Genomic DNA, 27,166 nt, shown 5'->3' with positions numbered 1-27,166 from the left:
GGTCTGGGAGTTCTTCAGGCTTGGCAAGATAACTGCATCTGGCAACAAGTGTGGATTAGTTCTGAGGAGGGTGGACCACGCTGGGGCAAGTCAAACCTTAGCCCATTGGAATGTGCAGGAGACTGGCTGGAGTGCAGGCCATGCCAGGCTCTGCTATCACACCTACCAGACTGCATGAGCCAGGGATTGGAGCAGACTGGGCAGGTCTAGACTGTAGCACCCACCAGCAAGAGTTGGGACTGAGGGCAGGTCAGGCCAGGCCAGACTGCAGAATACAATGGCAAAGGCCAAGAGGGGGACTGGCTATGCTGGTCTGTATCAGCGCAAGATCTGTGGCTGGGAATGTTCCTGGTTGGGGAGCTAAGAGGATACCCTGGCTGGTGAGTGTGAGAGCCAGAATGGGGGTGGTAATCTGGGCTGGACATGGCTACAATGTCCCTTGGTATGAATATGGACTAGGTCTGGAGTGCACCAGACTGGCCTAGACTCCAGCACCCACTGGTGCTCGTGAGAGCCAAGATGGGTGTAGGATGGGCTGAGCTAGGTCTCAGCATCCACTGAACCATGTGAAAGCTGTGTCTGGGAATGGACCAGCTGTGGCTGGGCTGTACCATTCAACAGTGAGAACCAGAATGGGTGTGGCTGGTTGGGCAAGACCCCTGTTCCTGCCAGGACAGGAGGTGGATTCAGTCTGGGCCAAGAACTCACCCATGTGCATGAGATCTGCCACTCGGGAGGAGTCCTGATTGATAGAGGAACTTGGGGAACTCCTCTGTCAGGACATAGTCCCTGCAAGTGAGTGCAAGAGCCAAGGCTGGGAGCAGCCCAGACCAGGCCATGTCATGGTACTCACTGGCATACATGTGGGTCAGGTCTGGGGGCTAGCCAGGCTGGGCCAGTCCATAACACCCACTGGCAGATCTAAGAACCAGGACGAGGAGTAGGACAGGCTGGTTTGGATCACAACACTAGCCAGTTCACATTAGGGCTAGGATTCGGGGCTGGCTGGGCTAGGCTAGGCTAGGCTGAGCTAGGCTGAGCTAGGCTGCAGCACCCAACAACATGAGCTGGAACTGAGGGCAGCCTGAGCTGCGCCAGGCTATAGCACCCGCCAGCAAATGTTAATGTGAGGCAGGCCATGCCAGATGCGGGCACAGCACCGACCAGTACATGTGAGACCCAGGGTAGGGGAAGCCCAGTAGAGGGTTGGGGGGGCCTTCCCTGCTGGGCCACTGCTTCCACAGGTGAGGTGAGAAATGGGACCCAAGGCAGACCAGGTCAGGCAAGGAAACACCTGTTGGCCTGCATGTGAACTGGGTTGCGGGAGAGCCAGGCTGAACTAACTGTATCCACTGGTGATGCACGAGCCAGAGTAAATGTAGGCTGGTTGGGCATTGCTGCAGCATCAGCTGGCAAATGCTGGGACTGGGGACAAGTATTGTCAAGCTAGACTGCAGAACCACCTGGAGAGTGTAAGATCCCAGGGCTGGGAATGGGCCTAGTAGGGAAACTAGGCACTTCTCTGATAGGCTGTAATTCCCATTGGTGAGGATGAGAACCAGGGCTGGGTGTGGGCCTGGATAGACAGGAGGTAGCACCTGCTGGCATGAGTGGGGACTGGATAGTGGGGTTGGTGGGGCTGAGCCAGGCTTTAATGCCCATTGGTGTGTATAAGAGGCAAATTGGACATGGGATGGACTGGACCAGTCTGCTGCACATAGTGGCAGGCACACAACTGGGACTTGGGGAGGGCCTAGAGGATTTTTTTGGGGGGGGGGCAGGTTTATGACTATGTCAACCATTGGACCTTGGAAGGATTTCCTCCTCCTTAGACTGGTGAGATCAACAGCATTTCAGAACTATCAAAACCACTTAAACAGAACCCTTGGAGCAGGCTCCACATTGGGAACCCTGGAATGACATTGGGTGGTAGTTCTCAATCTCTGGGTACTGATTTTGTTGGATGATTGGGTGTGGTTTCTCCTCTTCTCCCCCCACTTCCCCCAGATACAAGAAGAAGAAAAAGCAGTAGTCTCAACTACTTTCCCCTAATCCTCAACCCTTCCCATTCTAATCAATTCTGTAAACATCATCAAAAATAAAAATTTAAAAATTGCCTTCCAGTGCTACCTCCTGATCATTCACTAAATTATGTAATTTCAATCTATTTAATATCCCTACTACCAAATTCTTTTCCACTCCCCATTTCTAAGGTTGACCGAACAATTCGTTACATCCTCACAGGTTTGGGTGGGTTGTTTTCTCCAAGTCAGGCCATCATCATTACCGCTGACAGTTATCTTCCAAAGCACCTGGCTATTTTTCTAAAGCACTTAAACAAAGACATCGACAATTGTTCATTGTGACTTAAGAGTGACTGTTTCTCTTTTAAAGGTTCATTAACTTATTTGAAAGAGAAAGTTAGTGGGAGAAAAAGAGTGCTATCTTCCATCACTGGTTCACTCCTCAGTGCAATGATCTGAGTTGAGCCAGGCTGAAGCCAGGAGCCAAGCATCATCCAGGTCTCCCAGGTGGGTGGCAGGGAGAAAAAATGGCTTTTCTAATGCTTTTCTCAGGCCATTAGCAGGGAGCTGGATCAGAAGTGGAGCACTTGGGACACAAACCCATGCTTGTATGGCAGGCTGGTTTCGTAGGCAATGTCTGTAACATCTATGCCACAATGTTGACTTCTGTAGGTGGTTATTTCTTTTTTTTTTTTTTTTAAGATTTATTTTATTTTCATTACAAAGTCAGATACACTGAGAGGAGGAGAGACAGAGAGGAAGTGGAGCTGCCGGGATTAGAACCAGCGGCCATATGGGATCAAGGCGAGGACCTTAGCCACTAGGCCACGCTGCCGAGCCCAGGTGGTTATTTCTTAAGAACCTGGAAGTTGACTGTCCACCAAGAGCTAAAACTAAGTAAATGAATGCATAATGGAAGCAGACATTCATATTTATAAAATCCAAGGCTTAGACTATTGAAACACTTTCAAAGACAGTATCTGGTTGCCTTTCAGAATCCAGCTCCAGCTCTTCAATTCCACTTCCTCATCTTTAATACCCTTCCAAGTAAACATCCCTTAACGCACATGTAATCACCAGTCAAGTTTGTACCCATCCAAGGCTTTGTGCCAACCTCCACTGCTTCCCCGGGCCACAGGCAGGGAACTGGATGGGAAGTGGAGCAGCCAGGGCGTGATCAGGTGCCCACATGGGATCCTGGCACGTGCAAGGTGAAGATTTACCACTGAGCCACAGTGCTGGGCCCATCAATTGCTTTTCAATACATGTTTATTGAATTAAGATGCACTAAGTACAGAGTCACCCAGCAAACAGACTAGGAGATAGAGGGTTTACAAAGTAGCACACAATGAGAACACATATATCCAGAAATTGTCCAGGTGGTCACTACATAAGCAAAATATCTTCCTATTTTAATGCTTATTAGTTTAAGAAAGCTTCTAAGACTTAAGTTGAGAAAGAAATGAAGTTTAATGATCAAATTGTAAGCTTTTGTGGAAGTTTATTGAAAATAACAAAACAATTTCACATTTGGAGATATTGAACATTCAGTCTTTGACTCTATTATACACTTCTTTATACTATGAACTATTTGTAAATATGTCTTTTTAAGGTTTTGGGAGACAAGTGTGCTGCTTAATACAATTTAATACCAAACTGGAATTAAGAAAATATTGGATTCAAGTTCACAAATTAGCTGTAGGATCTTAGACAACAGCTGTGAAATTTCAGACAATCCTTAATTCCTTCAGGTTCCAGAGCATATGGATAAAACTAAATATTCCCGAAATTCCCATCCAGCTCTAAACTCTAAGTTTCTGCGGCCAGTGCTGTGGTGCTGGGTTGAACTGTCACCTGTGATGCTGGCACCATGATGCTGGTTCCAGTCTGAGTGGATCCCAGCCCCATACAGCTCCCTGCTAAAGGGATGTGGGAAAGCAGCAGCACATGCCAAGTGCCTGGATCCCTGCTACACACGTAGAACTAGATAAAGTTCCCAGTTCATGGGTTTGGCCTGGTCTGGCCCAGGCCTAGCCATTGTACCCTTCAAGAGAGTGCACAGTGGATGGATAATCTCTGTCTCTCCCCATCTCTGCCTTTCAAACAAATCAGTACTAGAACACAAAGATTTAATTATAAGTAATCTAAATTTTTTCTTACATGGTTTGTCCTCCTTGCTAAAAATTGGACTCTCTTTTTTTTCAATTTCAAAAGCAGAGAGAAAGACAGAGATGGACACAGAGAGATGGACACAGAGATATGTATCTCTTGTCTGATGGTTCAACTTCCCAATCTTGCAATGGCCGTGCCTGGGCCTAGCTGAAGCCAAGATCCTAGAACTCAATCCTGGTCTCCTAGGGACCCAACTAAGACAGTCAGCCACTTGCTCCCTCTGAGGGTGTACAACAGCAGGAAGCTGAAATCACAAGCGGAGCTGGAACCCAAACTGATGCACTCCCACCCGGAATGCAGATGTGCCAAGCAGCAGCACGACCATTGTGCCAAACGTCCACCCCTGAACCCTTTTATGAGGACAAGAATCAAATCTTGCTTATTTTTCACATACCAGTGTCTACATTCGATGCTTCTGTATTGACTTCGGATGAATGAATGCATAACTTTCTCGAATGAGTATCTCTTGCATAGGGTTTGTAGTTAAAAAAATAACAAATTTGTGGTATAATATACAACTAAAGCTATATTATTACATCAGAACAATTGCACATTCATCTGTTGATATCTCAATATGGTCACAGATTTTCTCCATTGATCATTTCATGAAAAACTTAACTAATTTATAAAAAGGATTTTTAATTATAATGGTTTTAAAATTTCTGATCTACAGATATTTTAGGACAATTAGCTTAAAGCATTCAGAAACCAACCTTTGAAATCCCATTATCCTAACATCTATCAATATCAAAGCTTCAAGTACTCACTCCCCAGCAGCACTTTGTAGAAATGTTTTCATCTTTGCCTTTCTACCAAAATTAGAGTGAAAGACAATCCTATAAAGAATATAAGGGACCAACAGTTTAGAGACAACAAAAAAAGGCAACACACACAATTTAAATTCAATTCCTTGAGTACCTCAGATACCCATGTTCAAGTTAACATTCAGTGCCAACTTAGTGCAGGTGCGGTTCCAAAGTATTGCTCCCACGGAATGGAAAACACCGGAGAGTAATGAACTGTGAAATGAGTTCCTATTGATAAGGCAGGCAGACACTTTCTCCACTGCTTTAAAACGTGGGCAGATGCCTCTTTTTGGACATGTCTCAAAAAGGGAGAAACAGGATTCTTCCTGCTTCACTGATGGTGTGGATGACACTTGAGAGAACTTTCCTCACAATTTCCTGCACCTGAATTTCCGGGAAAGCTATCTTTTTCCCCCACATTCAGTCATCGGCCTGAACCATTCCCACCTGAGTCTGAGTGTCATTCACAGAATGATTTGATATACACTGACACAAACACAGTGAGAGTTTTTATTGTTCAATTACTATGTCACTATATGCCAAGCAGAAAGGAAAGGGGCTGATGTACCATGCGTTCACGTTTGAAATAACGGAATAGGAAGCAAGTGATCAAAGGCTCAGTTAGGAAAGGAAAACCGAACTGAGGGTTTCCTTGCAGATCTTCTAATTTCTCTAATAATTATACAAAACATGCTGGAAATGGTTAGAAAAACAACTTTTTCTACATATGGTCTCATTTGAATAAGTAAACTCTGTTACCGCAATAATTTGGAAAGACTTCCATAGTATTAAGAGTAGTCTTTATCTGGCTAACGGCGATTATCATTTAGACAGAATCTAGGCATCAAAAAAAATAAAGGGGTGCCATAGTTGAAATTTTTCTAAAATGTTAACACTCTTAATGCTGAGTTTCCAGTTCCAAAATTGTCCATTCCCCTTGAGGTGAACAATCTTCAGAGGAAAAACTGGCCATGCTGATACTTGCTGAGGAATTATCAAGTGGAGAAGTGAGTTCACTCCATCTGTTCAAAGTGCCAACATGTGCTGTACCCTGAGGTTTTGAGCTGTCTCGTGCTAAAAGTAGGGTCTGATTGATAAGATACTGTGCTAAATTTAAGTCTTCTGGAACAGAATCTGTAATATTTAAGTTTGAAACCTGTTCAGAGAGCAGCTGCTTTAGCAGTGTCCAATCTTGTTTTGCAAAGTGTTGATCGTCTTCAGAAGCGGGATCTGTAACGTGTGTTTCTGATTCCATTTTCTGCTCAAAAGCTTCTACTACATCCATCTCATATATTGGAGACAGGGTTTTTGAAGGCCGATGGTCATACATGCAGGTTTGTGCCAGTGTGTCACAATCATCTATGTCTCCTGAAATAATTCATAATACTACACAATGTAAAAATTGCACATGTTGGTACTCCTCAGAGCTTTGTAGAACAATATTAACATAACAGAACAGTGATAGTCCGGGAAACACAAAATGGGAAAAATAACACTTAAATAAATTGACATTTTAGAGGCGTTTCTTTTTCTATGGGAAAAAATTCTAATGCATTGTTCAGCAGCAAACTCAACACAGGCAACTAACATTAACTGTCCATACTGTAGCAATACAGAAAACAACATAAATTACTGAAACAGAAACAGAATGTGCACATATACCTAATTCACTACAACAGAAACTTAAAGAGAAAAAACTGACATTGCTATTTGATGACTTGTAAGGTAAGTCAATTCCAAAAGAGAGAATAAGTTCATTTTCTCTAAAGGCTTGTTTGTATATTGCACATGCAAAGGAGGATGCAAGCAGGGACAAACAAACATAAAAGTACAACTTGGAAAAATCTCCCTATTCTTATAATTCTGCTGAATAGGGATTGTTCGTCAGTATTTTTCTTAGTTATCACACACAATAGCTGCTCAGTCAGCTACTATTGCATATTTCCAATTTGGGTCATTAATATAAATTACTTGTAAGGAACACAAAATGCAAAATAAAAAAAATTAGAAAGGAAATAATCTAAGTATATGAAAGAAGTCCAGGATTCTTTCATATACTATAAATATCCTTAAATATAATCTCTTTTAGGAAATTCATCACATCACTTAAAAATTTTAGAATAGAATTATGGTGATCTTGAAAGTCTTAATCTCTGTAAAATGTATATAAATTGTAATAATCTAGTTGTCAAAATAGTTCAGTGTTTTTAGTTACATATTATAGTTATTGCACAGCCCTCTTAGATATACACTAGCAAGTTCATAAATCATATGTGATGTATAATAAAATTTCTTAGTCAGGAATTCTTAAATTATATATAAATAACTATAAATAATAGCAAACTAAGTTTTTTTCTTCATTCCTTCATGTAAAATCTCTTTGCAGGCTAGCACTAATTAATAACCCAAGTTTTTACTAGGTATCAATTCTCAGGATTTCTAAGTGAGCAATACAAATGATTAACTAGCTAACTTTTCTTCATTGAGATATTTAACTTTTCATTCAAATCCGAATCTGTTGCTTAATCATTCCATCTCACTGAAAGATAGCACTCAGGGCTATATACAACTTTAACATTCTACAATTTCATTTTACGCAGTTAGCATTTCTATTTCTGTACATTACCTGCAGATAAAGCAACATTAGCTCTTACGGCAGCTGCAGAATGGCTCTCTTTGATTTGACCTTCCTGAGGCAGAACTTGACTCCAGAAGGAGTCGAGAGATTTTGCAGAGCTGTTCTTTGGTATGTCAGAACTGGGTTCCCTCTGCTGGAGCGCCAAGTGGCATGGTCTTTCTTGACACTTCATTTCACTCTCTAAGAGTCTGCTGCGCTGTTGAAAGTCAAGAGCCACATGTCTTCCACTGTTCCCTTTTTTACATTCTGGGGGAGGGTGTCTGTCTCCTTTGGGCAGGCCATCTCTTGCCATTTTCTGGTTTATGGCTGAAATATTTTGTGGATCTCCTCTTGAAGAATCAGTGCTACTAAGACATAGGAGAGAGTTTGCATTGTGATGTACAGCAGTGTGTTGACCTTGCTGTTTATATTCTAAAATACTGTCTTCTTTTCCTTGATTTGAGAATCTGGAATAGTAGGCCCTCCCGTGATGCTCATGAGAAATGCCATCAAAAACGTCCGAAGGTGAGGGAGCGCCCAGGGACGGCTGCGAGGGAGTATGCACCTCCCCTTCATCAGATGCCAGCTCCTCACACTCATCCACTGAAAGCAGAACTGACCTTTTAAATCTGCTGGTTGTAGGAAATGCACAACTTTGATTTTCAGCTGCATCTTCAAAGGCTAGATTAATTATTCCCTGGAACTGCTGAGGCGCTGTGTGGCAGACAGTGAGATTTTCAACAACATTCTCAGCTTCAGACCGTTCATCCTCTGTTTCATCCGCTGAAGAGGAAACTTGATCTATTTCCTGAGAGAAATGTACACTGCCTCGTGGGATACTTTCTTTCTCCCTTGTGTGGGTTATTGTAGATCGTGGCCAGACTTCTGGCCTTTTCCTAGGGAGCTCCTCATCGCTTGTGGAGTTAACCTGGAAAGGATCACTACTGCTTTGCTTTTTCATTTTCATTTCAATTCTTAAATTACTATCATACATCTTTAATTCCTCAGGAGTGCTGGTATCGCTGCTACTTCTCCCGAGAAAATCGTGGCACAGCACGGTGCCACACTTGGAGATACCTCTGTCGTTGAAGCCATCATCATCCTGAGAGCCTCCAGCATCGTAGTCCTCAGATCTGGGTTTTATGTCGTCAGAGGATGTGGTGGCACTGGCAGTGTCAGACTCGGGGCTCTCTCGCTGTGGCAGGACACTGGTACTCACATTCCAGTGACCCACGAATGAACCTTCAGGCATTTCGTGGCCCTCTGGAGTTTCTGACGTCTCCATATTTTTAGGAGAAATTTTTCCTGAGAGTCTTCCTGAAAAACTTTGGGAAGAAATATTTGAGTCTGTTGTTGCATGTTGGTCTTCATTTATGGCACAGTCATCAGACAACTGACTAGGAATCCTTGGTTCTCCTACACAACCTTTTGATTCTCCGTTACCTGGAACAGAATTTAGGGTACTGTTTGTCTCGTCAGGAACACAAGATAAAGCATCTTTCACACATGTGATGCTTGACTTGTTATCTGTACTGTTTCTACCGACTTGGTTGTCCTTGTCTGATACTGAGTGAATTTGCTGTGTATTTGGTGAGTTGTCTATATCACAATCAGGGTTAGAGTTCATGGAGTTCTCGTTTGGACTTGAAGTCAGGGATGTTTGGGCAGTGGTACTAACAGATTTTGCATGTCCATTGTCATTTCCAGCAAAGTGAGGGACTTTAGCTATGCTGTAGCGATCTTTGGGCATGGAAAATCTTGTTTCACTTTCATTTGAACAAACCCATTTTGCTTCCAGCTCATGATGTATTGATTTCTCCAGCTTGGAGATGTTTTGGTATTCTAACATCAACTTCTCTTTCTCTTGACTGCTGGCTGGTTTCTGCGGGTCACGTGGCGACTGGGCAGAGGCAGGATAACTGACAGGTCTGTGAGACTTCTGTTCACAACTGCTGTCCTTGTCATTCTTTTCATGCACATCAGAAAGCATGCTTTTTTGGACAACTGATGTTTCGTTTTTTGATGGTCTTTGAGAAGAAGACTGTGTCTTCAATGCAACTTGTGTAGGAAGTTTTGCATTTTTATTATTTGATGTTTCACCTTTCTTTGGCTGACTGGGGTCTTTTGGCATTGCTACCGTTTTTGCACTAGCCTTCATTACAATGGTCTGTGATGGCTTTTCAGTTTTTCTCTTGGATGTTTGTTTATCTGTAGTTGTGTTGTGCTCCAACTTGGTCGCTTTTTCACCAGATTGCTTTGAAGAGACTGAAGATTTTACTGAATTTGATGATTCTCCTTGGGGTCCTAAGAAGAGTTCAGAAATATAATATAATTTCCATTTTTTTCAGTGAAGTTCAGTATTTGTTTATCAATTGCTTGAAAAGAAATAAAGTCAACAAAATGGTAGAAAGATAGCACATCTGTAATTAGGTGAACAGGATCTAGTCACAGGATAAAATTGATTTTTTTAAAAATTAAAAGTATAGGACTACTGCAAATCTTAGTTAAAAACAATAAAAACATTATCTGTCTTCTTCAAAAGCCTTAATCCTTATGTCAAAGTTGAATTTGTACAAATATCCAGCAGAAAAAAAATTTGATTTTCTCATGTTCAAGAAGCAAGAAAGGTCTTCCCTTTGAAGTTTTTTGGAAAAAAATAGACTATGCTTTATAAAACTGGAAAGTGAATTAACTAAACACAAAATAGAATTATTGGAGCTGCTGCTGCAGTATTCTTCTCTCAAACATAAATTAATCCCATCCACTTCTCATAACTGGGTAATTATTATTGCTGTTCACTAGGTTTAACAATTTAGATTAGCAGTGGAAATGAAAACTGATGGTTGGAAAGAAAGCGGGGTTAATTTGAAGAATCCATTGGCTTTTTAAAATTCATTTGTTTATGCTGGTTTAAGTATTATATATAATTTCTTAAGCATTCAAATGTAACAACTGTCAAACATTTGAACTAATTTTTAACTATTACTAGAACATGAATAATTATTTAATGCCCTACTTTATTGATTTTTTAGTATTAACTTGGATAAAATCATATTTAAAATTTTACAAACTGCCCTCATACAGGTAAATGCTTCATGGATAAAGCTGTTTTTAAATCAATGACCATATCAGCAGGTTACATAATCCTGTCCGTGCTTTTCTGAGAACACCGAGACGCAATGGGGCGACCTGGGGGGAGCAGCACGGCTATCTTCTTAGCATTGTATCTGTGAAGTACACACATGAAATGTGTTCTTTTTTATTTAATTTTTTTCTTTATATATGCATACATATCATAACTGTTTAGATAATTATTTTTCAAAGAACTCTATAGATGGTTTTACAGATGGAATCCTATAGTTATCAATGAAATTTTCAAGGAATAAGAGAATATATGCACGTAAGAGGACCAGGAAAAACACAAATAAATTAGTAACTCTTTTAATTATTCTTCATGAAAGATAATAAAAACCAAATCCACACCACAAACACTTGCCTGAAAAGTAAAAGTATAAAGTTTTCTATTCTCTATAATGTGAAGCAAATTGTAAAATGAGTGAAACTTGTTATAGAATGATTTTGATTATTTGCTCTGGGAGTTCCAAATCGGGCTCCTGGTTTTCCAGCTTTTATAAAAATAATCCTAACGGTATCCAGGACTCGCTCAGCTGTACCTTGAGCTCTGGCAGGATGACACGGGGCACTCCTGGTTCTCTGCTGGGCTGCAGCCCATCCACTGCCGTTCCCTCTTCTCTTCAAAACGGCTTGTGGCAATGCATCGCCTTTGCCGCCGACCTTCTTCACTATGCTAAGAAAAACGGTTTCCATTCAGTAATTCACTGAGATTCTAAAACACGAGATTTTAAAAGATTCATACATGACATATAGTTTCTCAAGAAATAAGATCTATTTCTTCTGAAAAACAGAAAAATAATTTGTAAGTCTAGTTTATACAACTGTAGCTGAAGTATGATAACGTAATACAATATAATCATGCATCACAAATGGGAAAGTATTCTAAGTTTTTCAATCATTTTGCATATACTTAGTAAGAAAACAGTTTTAAAACATCACTGTATAAAAACTTAATTTTTTGACAAAGAAAATGTGTTTTAAAGATAGTCAACTAGACATTAGTAGACAGGTAATTTCCAGAGAAAGCTAAGGTACATGTAGTATACGAGATGGAGACGTACCTATTATTTATATTGTTGTCTGGTTCGTGAATGCTCTTTTTATTAGCAAAAGTTCCATTGGTTACTCCAGAAACAGGTCGACATTTTACTGCTATAAATTAAAAACAAGTGAGTCATGTGATGGGATATATTTAATATGTAACAGTTGCATGTAAATTTACGGGTCAGACACTATAAATAAAATGAAATGTCAAAGTAGGAAAGACTGTTTTCTCTCAGTTTGCATGAAGACAACAGATACATACTTTTTGGCATGTGAAATTAAATAAAAGCCCTAACAGAATCACATTTTCTTCTAGAAGCTTAAACTGTCAGAGTGTTGTAGGGGCACAGCTTGTGATGTCAAAAGACTACATGAGAGCACGGGTTCGAGTCCCAGCTGCTCCTCCTCTGACCTAGCTCCCAGCTAATGTGCCTGGGAAGGAAATGGAGGATGGCCCAAAGGCTCGGGTCCCTGAAGCTGATGAGAGAGACCTGGATGCAATCCTGGGTTCCTTGCTTTGCTTTTACCCAGCCCAGGGCCACTGCAGGCACGTGGAAGGTGAGCCAGCAGATGGAAGGTCTCGCCCGATCACTTCGCTTTTCAAACAAACAAACAAATCTTTACAACATTAGATTGCTAAAACCTACCCATAGTGGAGGTTTTGACACCGCCTACACAATTCTTTACCGTCTGTCCTCGAGAATCACAAAGGGATGGCTTATGACCAGAAGACTTCTCTTCACTTACTGATCCATTTTCCTCATTGAGACTTTCAGTGGAAATTAGGTATTCCATACTTGAATTTGTAGATCTGCTGGAATGCCCTGCAATGCTGGGGCATGGAGAATTTTTTCCAGTCATTTTCTTTAAAGGCTTTGCTCTGGCTTGCATGCTTGAGTTTCCAGTAAGTGTCTTGGGTCTGGCCCCTGTCATCTGCCCTTGGTGATCTCTCACTTCTTTGCCACTGATGGAGTTGTTTGGGGCAGTGGCTGCCGGGGCTGGCCTTTCCACTGTTTGTACAGATGCCGCCGTGTCCAACTTGGCATTGACACTGCTTTCTGTTCTTGCCTTTATTACACTTTTAGGCTTGCCAGAAGCATTTTTTTCCCCAGTTTTTAATTCTTTCGTAATCTTTGATGCTACTTTCGTGCCATTCTTTTCCTTGAAGCCATCCTGCTTCCCAGTGCTGTTTGTACTGTTTCTGTGAGCGCCTACTGAACGTCCTGAGGCTCCTAATCCATCCGATTTCATCTTCTGATTAGCAGAGACAGAACTCCCACAGTCTTTCTTGGGATTTCCCCTCCAAAGTTTTTTGTTTATAACACCTGGGTCAGAAACTTGTCTCCTTGGCTACAAAGAAGAAAAAAATACTTAGTAGTCTGACTGAAATCTTTGGCACTTGATACTATTTCAGCACTACTTTTAACAGAGAAAACAAAAGCAACATTCTTTTTATGGTTCAGGGTCCAGTCAAAACTTGAACTGTGGTTTTACGATTTTCATCAAAACTGTTTGTCTCTGGCTCTATTAACTTAATTATATCCTGAAATACAGTATAAAATCGTTATTTAAAAGGCATGCTATTTTAATTTGTGAAGTAGAGATGAATACCTAAAGTTCCTGGATGTCTTCAGTGCTCACAAACCTCGGTCAATACCTCAGCTCATTTAATCCTCGCAATAATCCTACAAACTAGCTCCTATAAACTAATCCTATAAACTAGTCAGTTTATAATCCTATAAACTAATCCTATAAACTAGCTCCTGTCGCTATTTCCATCCCTCAGACAAGAACTTGGGGATGAAAGCAAGTATGTGACTTATCTGAGGTCACATTTGGTAAGAGATGCAGACACAGCTCGAGCTTATGATCAGCTGCCTCAACATTACACAGATATCACCAACAATTATGTCCTCTGTCCTAAGGCAAATATCAGAAACTTCACCATTAAAAAGTTAATCCTCTGTGCTAAGAATAATTTATTTCTTGGAGTTTGTAAAATAACAATTACTTTTCTCTCAAAGCTCCTTGACAACACACCTCAAAAGCTTGGTTTTTCAAAGGACACAGTTGTTCAGTTGGAGGAAGTGAAAAAAGGAGAGGTCCTAAAAATAGCTGAAATAGGTAAAAAGTAGAAAATATAAGGCCATTGAAGACAAATGCATCTACTTCATCATTTTGCTTAGAACCAACTGTTTATTACATGGAAGGGAATGACGAATCTTAAAAGTTGGGGGCCAATGCTGTGCTCAACAGCCTAATCCTCTATCTGCAAATGTTAGCAACCCATATGGGTGCTGATTCCTAGCTGCTCCACTTCCCATCGAGCTCCCGGCCTGGGAGGGCAGCTGAGGATAACCCAAGACCTTGGGACCATGCACTGGTGTGGGACATCTAGAAGAGACTCCTGGCTCCTGACTTTGGATTGGCTCAGCTCCAGGCGTTGCAGGCACGCAGGGAGTAAATCAGCATATGGAAGGCCTTTCCGTCTTTGTCTTTCTCTCTATAAATCTGTTTTTAAATAAATCTTTATTTTTAAAGTTGGTGGGAATTTTAGACTAAAATTTTAAGATTATATTGTCATTTTTCATACAAATATACAAATACTTGTTTTCTTCCCTCTTTGGAAAACTGTATGAGATTGTTAATATAATGAGGCACAGTCTATGCTGTCTTCATCTTTTGTATCTAAAACCACTGGCACCTTGCTCATCCCACACTGGGTATGCCAAAATGTTGAAAATTGTTGTGAAAACTGAGCATCTATTGAGGTATAGTTTAAGGACTAATTGTTTCTAATTTCGAAAAGCTGCTAATTACCTTAATTGTGTAACAAAATAATGTGCTCAATATGCACATACATGTATATCATAACACCTAGGAGGAGTTACATACATATACATGTATATGTATGTGCATACACACACAAAAATATATAAATATACATATATACTCATACATATACATATTGTGAAGCAAATAAATACATAAATAACCTGGCTGAATCCATGAAAAAGTCAAGCTATGGTGATGAAGGAATCCCTATACCCTTGTCCTGGAGGTACTGCAGGAGGGCTGCTCCCACATTTGGGCACACAGCCTCATGGCCACAGCGTGGAGACTTGTTCCAGGCATAGGAACAGCCTAAGATTTTGTTCAATACTTCTAAACCGCACAGAGTTTGGTTCTCATTAAAAAAAAATTTTTTTATCAAATCTTAGCTAAGAATAGAATCAAACCCTTTCCCCAAATTCACATTTCTCTTGTTTTTAATACTTAAGACCAGGCCAACCTCTTTTTAGACGTTTTTTCTCACCTTAAAACTCTTTCTACTTAATTTACACTATCCTTGAATCTGTACATTGGGAAGTATTATGATGTGATATACAGGAGAACAACGCTCCCAGGAAACGTCCTATCAGTGTGGTACAGTATGCTGAGGACTCAGCATGCAGTCTCTGACTCACATCTGCAAAGCACACATTCACTGTACAATGGTCAGCTGTAGAGGTCACCACACGCTACCTACAAAAATGCAGAGAAGTGGGCAACCCTGTAAAACAGTGGTAGACAAACTTTAAAAAAAAAATCAAGGGCCATTCAGATATTTGTAACATCATTCATGGGCCATATGAAATTATCAACTGCTTAGCTGGACCAGACCCAATCAGCTTGCAGGATTTACAGCCTAGGAGTCAGCTCCTGACCCTTGTTCTAAAGCATTCGTCCTGATAGCTTTTGCTGTTCTACTACTATTTCCTCTTCCCATCTTTTGGTTAAATTTTTATCATAGACACATTTAAATATAATCAGAAACCAACAGGACAGTATTATGAATGTCTATGTAACTAACACTCCGCTTTAACAATGATCAATTCATGGACAACTCATAAATACCTACTCCCATTTTATTTGGAAGCAAATCCCAGATATTATATATTTTGTCCATAAGTGTTTCACATTTGCTATCGTCCTAACATTTTTTAGGTTAACCTGATCTGATTAACAGTTTTTCCTACCTCCTAAAGGTTTGCTCTCACTTTGGAAAGCCCCATTTATTCATCCCACATTTATTGGGCACTAAGTACACATCAAATAATTGCTTTACCTAATTCTCAAAATAACCATGCTAGGTGTCATTATTCCATTTCACAGATAAGCAAAAGACAGATATCACAGGTAGTAAATACAAAGCCAAGTTTTGAACTCTCAAACAGTTTTATATCCAGCACCCATTTTAGTATAAAACTAATTCTGGAGGGAGATTTACTGCTCTATTTCTTTCTTGCCATTGTTAACAGAAAAACCTCTTAGATACCCCTGAAGTCAGGAAAATAAGAAAGAACAATGAGACTCTGTTCTATTTTGTTGCAAGGCAAGGGAGGAGGAAAGGCCTAGTTGACAATCGGGGAAAGAAAACTCAATTGGCTACTTCACAGGAGCAATAAAAACAAATATCAAAGGAATAACTGGGGACCTGTGCCTAGAGAACAATGTCCTGATATGACTTTTCTAGCATAACAGATACCTTCTGTGGAACTATATGATATACTGAAAAGGGGCTGAAGGAAAGCTTGTGATGTACCATCTGATTGGGGCAAATTCCTGGCAAAATGGAATTCAAAATGTTCTTAACTATAGTATTTCTCAGCACTGTCTTTAAAAAAAGAAACAAAACAATTATTTATTTGAAAGGTAAAACATCAGCTGGGGCTGCGGTCAAGGGGACAGAGAGAAAAAAAGAGACAGAGAGAGAGATTTTTCATCTGCTGGTTCATCTTCCAAACAGCCACAACATGCAAGGCAGGAACAGGCCAAAAGCCAGGCACAGTGACTCCATCTGGGTCTCCCTTGCGGGTGGCGGGGACTCAAGCAGTTTGGCCACAGTGTGCTGCTTTTCCAGTTGTATCAGCAGGGAGTTGGATTGAAAGCAGAGTAGTCTGGACTGGGACCAGCAACAGGACATGGGATGCTGGTGTTGCAAGTGTTAATGTACAATGTGAAGGTGTGACATGCACCATCACTCAAGAGACAGGCCCCTCACACCAGAGTGCTGCGTGTAGTTCCAGGCTCCTGATGCCAGCTTCCTGCTGATATAGACCTAGGCAGGCAGAAGAAACGGCTCAAGTGGATGGGTTCCTACCTGTCATGTGGGAAATCTGGAAAGTGTACCTGTCTCCTGGCTTTGGGTCCAACAAACGCTGGCATTTGGGGAGGAACTTGCCAGGCAGAGGGAGGGAGGAGGGTATGTGGGTGGTGGAGGAGCTCCTTCTGTATGTTTTTCTTTCTGCTTCTCAAATGAAAAAAGTTTCAAAGAGGAGTTGCGAGGTGCAGCAACTCTCCAACTTGGCGCTGAAGGTTCTTAGGTAGGGCCGGAAGTGCAGGTATCTGGCGACTGCTCCCCTTTTTGTCTCCTCCGCCCAGTGCCTGGCAGCCACCATTCTAAGAGCTGACTACTCATAGAAGCACAGAACGTAAAACAATTGTATCCTTGCTCCTAATTACTTTTTTCACTCTGAAAATATGTTATGTGAATTCAAAGCTTAGTATAGAGAAAATTGGGACAAATTCTTTTGTAAGAAGTAGGTTAATTAGAAACGTGGATACTGATTTAGGTCTAAAATCCTAATTTTGACTGTCCTGGAATAGCTCTAATGTATTAGTTGCCAAAAAGGTTTTCAAGGAAATGAAAAAGAGACCCACTTCCTCTGCCAGCTAGGTATCAAAAATTCACATCATTTGAAAATCAGTTCACTGGATTTTTAAAAAGGCTCAAAATTGCTTCCATTGACGAACCAATGGATTAAAAAAAATTCCCAAATATAACAACATAAAATTCAAGTTATTTGGTAGTTTTCTATATGACCAACAGAATTCAGAAGATTTACCTGAGAGCTACTGAATACAGGCTTTTTGCCAAGTCTTCGATCATCACCTTTGTCAAACGCAGCTGTAAAAAGAAAGAGCAACTTGTTTTTATAGGAAGCATTATCATCACCAGAGAAGTAGAAGGCAACAGTATACTAGCAGCAACAGCTTATATTTTGGTGGAAATTTTTAAAAGTAAAACCAATGCAGTGCACAAAAATATTTAAAATTTTTATTTTATATGTTTTTAAAAAAGAATCTAATTTCCAATCTTACCCTCTGCTCCCTGTGGTTTTTGTTGCTTAAATTAATAAACAGGAAAATGCACAATCTCACAGAGAAGACTCCTGCACTTACCAAAAAGCATCATTCTCTCAAGCTGTGAAATTCAGTTTGAATTCTGTGAAAACTTGGTTTAAGTTTTCCAATTTTCAAGAAAAAATGATGGATTGTGACCAATGCTAGTATTTTATAAGCTAACATATGTGAGAAAATATTTATCCTATAGTATAAAGGTATACAGTTGATATTAAACATTTTTGGGGTGTTTGAAGTTTATCAGTAGGGAAGATTAAAAAAAAGGTTCTGTTGAAAATAAAGAGAAACCTCAAACTCATTATTCTTTTTAGAATTAAATGAAAATTCACTTTGTAAGTTAGGTTAATATGGGAATGGCTGGGAGATCACATTAGCGGTTTTAAAATAAGAATCAGAATGACGTCAGGAAAGAGTATAAGGAGTGTAAGTATAGCTTACTGCATTCCTTTCCTTTGAAGGTTATAGGGTTTTAAGATTATTTTGAAGAAACACACAGGAACTACAAAAATTATCTAATTTTTATGAAGTCAGCTGGTAGGAAATAGATTACATTATCTATAACCTTTTCATGCATTTATCACTGTCTCTTTTTTATTAGGTATGTGCTATAGGACAATACAGGACCCTGGCAATGGCATTACAAGCAAATGACTCTGCACAATACCACACAGGAAGAAATAATAAAAGGTTTCCTCCAAAAGGTCAGTAAATCAAACAGAACGTAAGAAATATTGTAACAAGACAATGCAGATCCATTCTTTTATTTGATATAACAAATGCAGTAATTATAGGAATCAAAATTCTATATGTGCAAGATTTCTACAAACTATTATCACACGGATGCAATGTAACAGAATAAAAAGATATTTAATAATTGCCTTATTGGTAACACTTTATTTACATATGCACACATGTATGTTATATGTCTATTTGAATTAGCACTTTGAATAATTAAAGAAGATTGTTTGAAAAGCTCAACTTCACTATGAGATCCTTTAAAACAGAGGAATCCAAAGTTCGCTACCACAGAAGGGAGTTGAAGGACATTTGCTTAAGGAATGCTGATGCTGTTTCTTCACATTTCTATAGATTTTGTAGCAACAACAGCCTACCCATCTAAGAATCAGCATAGAAACAGTCACAGTGTAAAAGACTTGTATTTCTAAACACCTTCTTTTCAGGAATTTTCTGGTTTATAAAGTGGAATTTCTTTGAAAAGTGCTCCTCACATCACATCTTGTTGCACTATCATCTTCTGCTTAAAATGCGAGACAGAGCAGATCACACAGTGTATTACTGAAGAATTTATGCATTATCTTATCTATGCATTATCAAGAATATACTTTATCATGTTTGGCTCCCACATTTTATAGTACAAAAATGTTTGCTTCAGGAAATATAATCTGTCTACTTAAGATATTTTTAAAAGTATAGTTGCTGAATATGCCAGTATATTTTCTAAGTACCTGCTTTAACGCTGAAATAATCACAAAGCCATTTTTAATTCTACACCCTCAGGTTTTTATTTCAGCATCTTTTAAACAAATGGGCATTCTGGGCAATGTGCATCTTTTGTTTAACGCTAATGTTGCAAGTGGTACCTATTAAATGTCAGAGACCACTCTGCGGCTCCTGAGGGACTCTCCGCAATAGCACACACTGATCAATTGTAAAAGAAACCCTTCTAATCGAGACAAAACCACAAGAAAGCATGGCTTATGAAAAAGACAGAAAAGCTTTATGACAAAATATATTATAAGGGGGAAGAGAAAGTGTGTTTGGTAATTTGTACAATGTGGATTACATTTTCAAATACTTCTAATTTCTTCAAAGGAATGCTTTAAAGCACATTTGTCTGGCATGCTGTTGCTAATATATGCAGTAGGATTAAAAATTAGCATATATAAAGGAAATGAGTTTCATTTTCTACGAACAGAAAAAAAAGAAAGTGTGATTTTCAGCCTGCTTAAACATCCTACCAGTTTCAGTGAGCATCCTATTACTGCACTGAAGCATACAAATGTTAATCTGACCACTTAGCAGAAATGTCCTCAAAACATCTGCTGTCACAGAAATCACAGGAATAACAAGGAATTCCAAGATTAACATACCTGCTTGGATTTTCTGTTGATCATCCGTGCTCATCAGCGTCCAGCCTTCTGTGTGACGAACAGCGTAGAAAGACTGAACCAGGAAGACCCACAGCTTATCACGCACAGCCTGGATCTTGCACGTAAAACCCTGTGTTCAAGCAACAAATCAGCAGCTGGTAAGAGCCACATTGTCATAGCAACCAGTCATTATTCCCTCCCGAATCTACTTACTCCTAAGCTAAATCAATGATGTCATCACCCAGATTTTTAAGATCGCTGGTACATGTAATTTACAGAGGTTCACTCAGTAAAAACAGAATTTCATAGTGAACCTGAAGCCAAATTTTACCCTTGCAAATAAGCATTATTTTAAAACATCAACAGACTTTACATGGACACCTTCCACAGTGTTTTCAAATCAATCATGACATTACAAGGTCAACTACTCCAAGATCCAGTAATAAACATGAAAAATGTCATCATTGTTGTTGAAAACAAATGATAATTTATGATTAATTTACTAATTATCACTGATTAATTACACTTAAAAGAATCATAGTTCAATTCTTATTTCTTTCCAGTATCATTCTAAATATGATTTTATAAAAATGAAGACTAAATTATGAGATAAAATAAATTGATAATTAAAAATTATAAAACATGTATTTTATCTTTAGAAAATTTAAGGTGGTCACAAGAAAGAAATATTATGAGTTATGTTGTGCCAAATAGTATTATTATTATCACACTGTGTTTAAAATTAGTCAGCCAAACTGCCAAATTCAAAACTTTTTATAACAAATTCAACTGGAGGTAAATGGAATTTAAAAAATCTTATATTGCAAATCTTCCAAACATACATCAGTGAAATCAAGTTCTGGATTAACAGATGCAGATATTTTAAAATGCTAAGATATTGTATTACTTTAATGAATGGTAATACATTCAGTACCATTTCCTTTGTACTGTCAGAACTTAGTAATGAGTCCAGAGCCATGAGGAGAGGGCAGCTATTTTCAGTAGTAAGGTTTTCTTCAATGGCTTTTAAAATTTTGTCCAACAGATCAGCTGTGCTGCTCATTGCTTGTGACTATAAAACACAGAAACTGGTGTTTAGTAGGAAAACATGTGCAAGAAATATGAAACTGTTATGACAGTAGAATAACCCGTATGAAGTCAACTGGAAATTATATTCACTCTCTCCTTTTCCTTTGTTTTAAAAAATCTGTACATATACACACATGAGGGAACGTCAGAAATTCATGGAAAATGGAAATAAAAGTTTATTTTGGTGTAAAAAAATTAAAACCTATGTATATATTTTCACAATATGCACTCTCCTTGAACTTTATGAAGATTCCACCTTTACATGTATTCATACACATTAAGAGCAACACAATCCTAATAACAACAACCTAAAAATGAGCATCGCAAGTTTCATTTTCAATGATTACTTTTAGAGGAAGCAGCTATCCAATAAAACAAGAAATGTACCACGAGCCATAACTGTATTGCCAACCAAAACAACAGCTTTATGACTTTGCTTTCTAAAATGTAACTATGCTGACTGAGGGCCAGAGTTGGCCATAGTGACACTGTGCCTTGCCAGTACACTCAAACCTGTCTCTCCTTGCCTGCTTTATCTTGTGAGCCAAATATCCTGTCCGTTCGTGCTCCTAGTCCTATGCAAACATGCCATCTGCTATGGAATTTACTTAAGGCACACTAATTGAATCAAAGGCAGGCTGCATTTTAAGATCCTTATGCAATTAAAATCAGAGCACAAAGATGGGGTTATATACAGAACAAGATTTGAAACATGGTACCTGTAAAAGAAGAGCAAAATTTTCGCTTTGGATAATCTTGGAGAAGTTGTTTACAATAAATGCAATACATTCCTCCTGGAGCTGAGATGCCATCGTCAGTGCTGCCTCTGTCCACTTCACCCTGGGCAAGCTGCTGATGAGCCTGTCACTTTCCATCAGAAGAAAAGCAGCATTCTTATCATTCTTAAAATATGAAGAATATTGGAAAAAAGTTAGATGGTACTATTCCTCATCAAATAACTTCTTAATCATACATGCTTCTCTTGTTATATTCCCTGCAAAAATCAATATAGTATGTAGTTAATATCTTTATCATTAGGCTTATTTATCTTTTTAAACATTGCTTTATTTTTTATTAGAAAGGCAGATTTACAGAGGGAGAGACAGAGACAAAGATCTTCCATCTGCTGGTTTATTCTAACATGGCCACAATGCCTGGAGCTGAGCCAATCTGAAGTCAAGGGTCAGGAGCTTCCTTCTGGTCTCCTATGTGCGTAGGGGGTCCCAAAGCTTTGGACAATCTTCCACTGTTTTCCCAGGCAACAAGCAGAGAGCTGGATGGGAAGTTGAGGAGCCAGAATACGAACCAGCATCCTTACTGGAAGCTGGTGCTTGAAGGTGGAGGATTAGTCTTTCGAGCCATAGTGCTGTCCTACTCAATAAGTTTTTTTTTAAACAAATAAATAAATATTCTTGTTTGCAAATTTAGAAAGGGTAAAAATTACTTGCAATCCCCAGCGATTTTTGTCCCCTTTTCTAACTAGGTAAGACTGACTTCTATGAGTATTTGATCAGGGGATTGGCATGATGGTTCAACAAGCTAATCCTCAACCTTTAAGTCAGTTTACGTTCAGCTGCTCCACTTCTTATCCAGTTCCCTGCTTGTGCCTGGGGAAGCAGTCAAGGACAGCCCAAAGCCTTGGACCCTGCACCCCCATGAGAAACCTGGAGGAAGTTTCTGGTTCCTGGCTTCGGATCGGCACAGCTCTGATCACTGTGGCCACCTGGGGAGTGAATCATGGATGGGATGTCTTCCTCTCTGTCTCCCCTTCTCTCTGTAAATCTGCCTTTCCAATAAAAAAAAATCTTTTTTTGAAAAAATAGTATTTAATCAAATCGATGATTTGCTTTTATACCACAGGAAAAAAATGTTCACAAAAATTGATCTCTATGGCAAATGAAATGCTAATTCACAAATATTCTGTGCTCCAAGGAAAAGGAAAAATCATCAACTTGTACATTACTTCATTTTATTCATATCTTATTTCTAGCTATTAATAACAGTACTTAGTAGGTAACTGATTACTGATTAATGAATTACCCAGCAGGCTGTAGACTGAAAAGCATGGCCACCAAGTTCTACAGCCTCATCTATAGAGAGGTAGAATCTACCTCCCCATGCCTGGAGGCTGGACTGGCTTTTTCACTTGCTTTAACCAACCTACCAATGGTGGTGGGATGCAAAATCTGGAGCCTACCTCAAGAGGCCCTGTAGCTTCTGCCTTTCCCCTCCTGAAATCCTCTGGGCACACAGAAGCCTGGTAAGGCCACGTGGAACAGGAGGTCCCGCCTTGAGCTTAGCTATTGGGTGAATACAATCATGGGAGTGGGGTCAGGCACAAATATCACACAGTCAATCCAGAGAATGGTGACAACTAATATCGCTTTAAGTCACTTAGTTTTGGGGGCATCTGCAATACTAAATGTGAAGAGTGCTGTGTGGACTTACCGTGTCATTCAGCTCTTCATGAAAGCACCACATTTTTCCTGATCCCCACACCTACATTAGAATTCATTTACACATGCTCTCAGGAAACACATCCATCTTCTTTAAAGCATTTAATTCTCTTGTAATTTTGTGAACAAGACCATCATTATTTACTAATGCTTGTTTCCCTCACAAGGTTATATCTTCCCTAAGTATGGAACCATGTCCCGGCCTGCTCAAACACAACTGTATCCCCAATGCCTGACAAAACTGAGTCACAGTAGACACTCAAATATTTGTTGATCTAATTCTGATCAAATGTTGAGAGTTTATTAGCATACTTCAAAAAGTTCATGGAAAATGAAATTAAGAGCTAAATTCATTTTGGCGCAAAAATTTTTAAATACATGAATAATTTATAACACATATTTTTCCATGAGCTTTTTGAAGACATCTTGTACATGTAAATTAGTAAAAATAAGCTTAATCCTCAAACATCAAAACTTTAAAATTTCTATATGTTTAGCAATATTTTAAAATGTATTATATATTCCATGGCTTTGGGAAAAAAATTCTAATTTTTCCAGAATTCAAATCATTTTTTCTTTTAGTATAATTATCATTTCCTCCTTTGGAGAATTTCTGAGCAACTGTGCAATTACTAAGAGTTTTAGGCAATAATCCCAATTTACTATAAGCACTGCTTTGGGTAATACAGCCAAATATAAAGTATTCAAATAAATTTGGCAAGTATCTGCAAAGTGTTTAATATATATATAAATGTATATATGTATATATATACATGCTAACTGCTTTGATAATAATTTAAAAACTACAGATAAAGAATATAGTAGTTATAATTTAGCTTGAAATCTATTAAAATATGGACATGGGTAAGTGATAACACTGATGATACATCTTACTCCATGCTGACATGACTATATGACAGTCATTAAATGCTAGAGCATTCTGAAGTTCAAAGAAAAAAATATAATAGCCCCATACTACATACATTTAAATTTAGTAGTTAATGACATGATTCGAAGTTCAAAAATGCATAAAGGACATGACTAGAAAAAGTTTTTCTCTTTTCATCCCTGTCCTACCCATTTTATAATTTTATAATGCTGTCTTCTTCCTGTCTTTCCCAAGTTACTTTCTGCCATACAAACACAGTATGACAGTCATATGCTCCATGATGGTGCTCCACAGGGCACTGCATTCAACAGTGGCTCCATATATCGGAAGGAGACTGGGACAGGAAAGCAAAGGTACAGAAGAGACAAAAGAAAAGGAGACTGCAGGAAGCAGCAGAGAAGAACCTCCAAGAAAATTCAAAGAAGGCTCAACTACAAGCCTTTGTAATTTCCTTTAAGTCTGAAATTGGGGTCCGGCGGCATGGCTTGGTGGCTGGAGTCCTCACCTTGGGCGCGCCCCGGGATCCCATATGGGCACCGGTTCTGGTCCTGGCAGCTCCACTTCCCATCCAGCTCCCTGCTTGTGGCCTGGGAAAGCAGTGGAGGACGGCCCAAAGATTTGGGACTCTGTGCCCGCGTGGGAGACCTGGAGGAGGTTCCTGGTTCCCGGCATCGGATCAGCGCAGCACCGGCCATTGTGACTCACTTAGGGAGTGAATTGTCGGATAGAGGATCTTCCTCTCTGTCTCTCCTCTCTGTATATCTGACTTTGTAATAAAAATAAATAAATCTTAAAAAAAAGTCTGAATATGAACTCCAGAAAGTTTTTATTAGTAAAGAGCAAGGTCCGGGCCCAGTATGGTAGCATAGTGGCTGAAGTCCTTGCCTTGCACTCACTGGGATCCCACATGGGCACTGGTTCGTGTCCTGGGGGGGGGGCATGCTTCCCATCCAACTCCCTGCTTGTGGCCTGTGAAAGCAGTGGAGAATGGCCTTGGGACCCTGAACTCATATGGGAGACCTGGAGGAGGCTTCTGGCTCCTGGCTTCAGATTGCAGCCACTTGGGGAGTGAATCACTGGACAGAGGATCTTCCTCTCTGTCTCTCCTCCTCTCTGTGTATCTGACTTTCCTATGAAAATAAATAAATCTAAAAAAAAAAAAAAAGGTCCATGAGGACCTAAAATTAAGTCCCAGCTCTCAAACCTAGGCATTTCAATACAGATAATGGGCATCTTAACCACTAGCAAACACCCACATTCGAAAACATTTCTGTAAACTATATGATGTATTTGTGTTTTGAGTGTTGTTATAAACAGTCAAAAAATTATCAGGTAACAACATGACATTAAAATAAGGTTAATTTATTCTTGAAGAAAGAAAAATAATGAAAAGTATTTTTAAAACAAATATAGTTTAAAATAACTTTAGTGTAGTCAAAAGTTCAGTGTTTATGAAGACTACAGAAGTGTAATGTCCTAGACCTTCAAGTTCACCCAGTACTCACTCACTGACGCCCACAGCAACTTTCATCCCTGCATGTTATTCATATGAAAAACAGCCTTCACAGGTGTACCCTGTTTAGCTTATTATTCTGTGTTTTACTGTTTTGTGAGTATGCTTAAATATACATACACCATTTTGTTACAACTGACTACAATCTTCAGTACAGTAACCTGCTGAAAAGGTGCATGGTGTAGGAGCAGCGACTGCACAGCAGAGTCTATATGTGCAGCAGGCTAAGCCATGTAGGTTTGCATAAGTACACTGTGTTGTTTGCACAACAAAATCTTCAGAATCTATTCCTATTGTTAAGTAATGCTTCACTATGCATGTAATTTTTCTCATATTTTACTCAAATGGGACATTAATATGCATAGTTCTTTGTACCCTGAGCTTTATACTTAATTTATATCTTGAATATTTTTAAGTGTGTAAAGTGTACATTTTCTTTAAATAGCTATGTTATAGCCCTTCATATAGTAGTAATTTAATCAGGCCTATATAGATATTTTCATTGTTTCCCATATTCTGTTTTTATAGTGTTTTAATATTTACCATGCATGTAAAATTATTTGATACTATGTGAATACAGCTCCAGGATACATTCCTAGAAGTGGAACTGGTGGGTCAATGTTATGTGAATTCTGCATCAAAACTGAGCTGGAGGCGCAGGCCAGACACAGATGTTTTATTTTGGGAAGTGGCCCCAACAGACTCCAATGCCCTAGGAGAGTCAAACAAGAAATGAATGAAAATCAACCTAACAGTGTTTTTTTCCCTTTTTTTGTAAACACTTGTTCATTTATTATTGCAAAGTCAGATATACAGAGAGGAGAGACAGAGAGGAAGATCTTCCATCCACTGATTCACTTCCCAAGTGGCCACAATGGCTGCAGCTGAGCCGATCTAAAGCCAGGAGCATCCTCTGAGTCTCCCAAGTGGGTGCAGAGTCCCAAGGCTTTGGGCCATCCTCCACTGCTTTCCGAGGCCACAAGCAGGGAGCTGGATGGGAAGCAGGGACACCAGGATTAGAACTCACACACATATGAGATCCCAGCGTATTCAAGGCAAGGACTTCAGCTGCTAGGCGACCAAGTGGGCCCAACAGTATGTTTTCTAACTCATTGCAACTCAAA

The 27,166-nt window shown here is 39.4% G+C and overlaps 1 protein-coding gene across 1 annotated transcript in view; it reads right to left on the bottom strand.

The window, feature by feature from the left end:
- Positions 1 to 5,408: 5,408 nt before the first annotated feature.
- Positions 5,409 to 27,166, bottom strand: part of BTBD8 (BTB domain containing 8) — a 69,273-nt gene continuing 47,515 nt past the window's right edge. Inside the window, exons 10-18 of the mRNA XM_058659141.1 lie at positions 21,904 to 22,086; positions 21,030 to 21,167; positions 20,096 to 20,225; positions 17,687 to 17,748; positions 12,446 to 13,148; positions 11,816 to 11,906; positions 11,294 to 11,427; positions 7,629 to 9,923; positions 5,409 to 6,370 (exon numbers count right to left, since the gene is read on the bottom strand). Coding sequence (XP_058515124.1) covers positions 5,901 to 6,370; positions 7,629 to 9,923; positions 11,294 to 11,427; positions 11,816 to 11,906; positions 12,446 to 13,148; positions 17,687 to 17,748; positions 20,096 to 20,225; positions 21,030 to 21,167; positions 21,904 to 22,086 — 4,206 coding nt within the window. The 3' untranslated portion in view covers positions 5,409 to 5,900. The remainder of the gene's footprint in view (positions 6,371 to 7,628; positions 9,924 to 11,293; positions 11,428 to 11,815; positions 11,907 to 12,445; positions 13,149 to 17,686; positions 17,749 to 20,095; positions 20,226 to 21,029; positions 21,168 to 21,903; positions 22,087 to 27,166) is intronic.

This window comes from Ochotona princeps, chromosome 2 (genome assembly GCF_030435755.1).
Source record: "Ochotona princeps isolate mOchPri1 chromosome 2, mOchPri1.hap1, whole genome shotgun sequence".
Lineage (NCBI taxonomy): Eukaryota > Metazoa > Chordata > Mammalia > Lagomorpha > Ochotonidae > Ochotona > Ochotona princeps.
The sequence above is the reverse complement of the archived record's forward strand: the minus strand, read 5'-3'. Positions and strand labels throughout refer to the sequence as shown.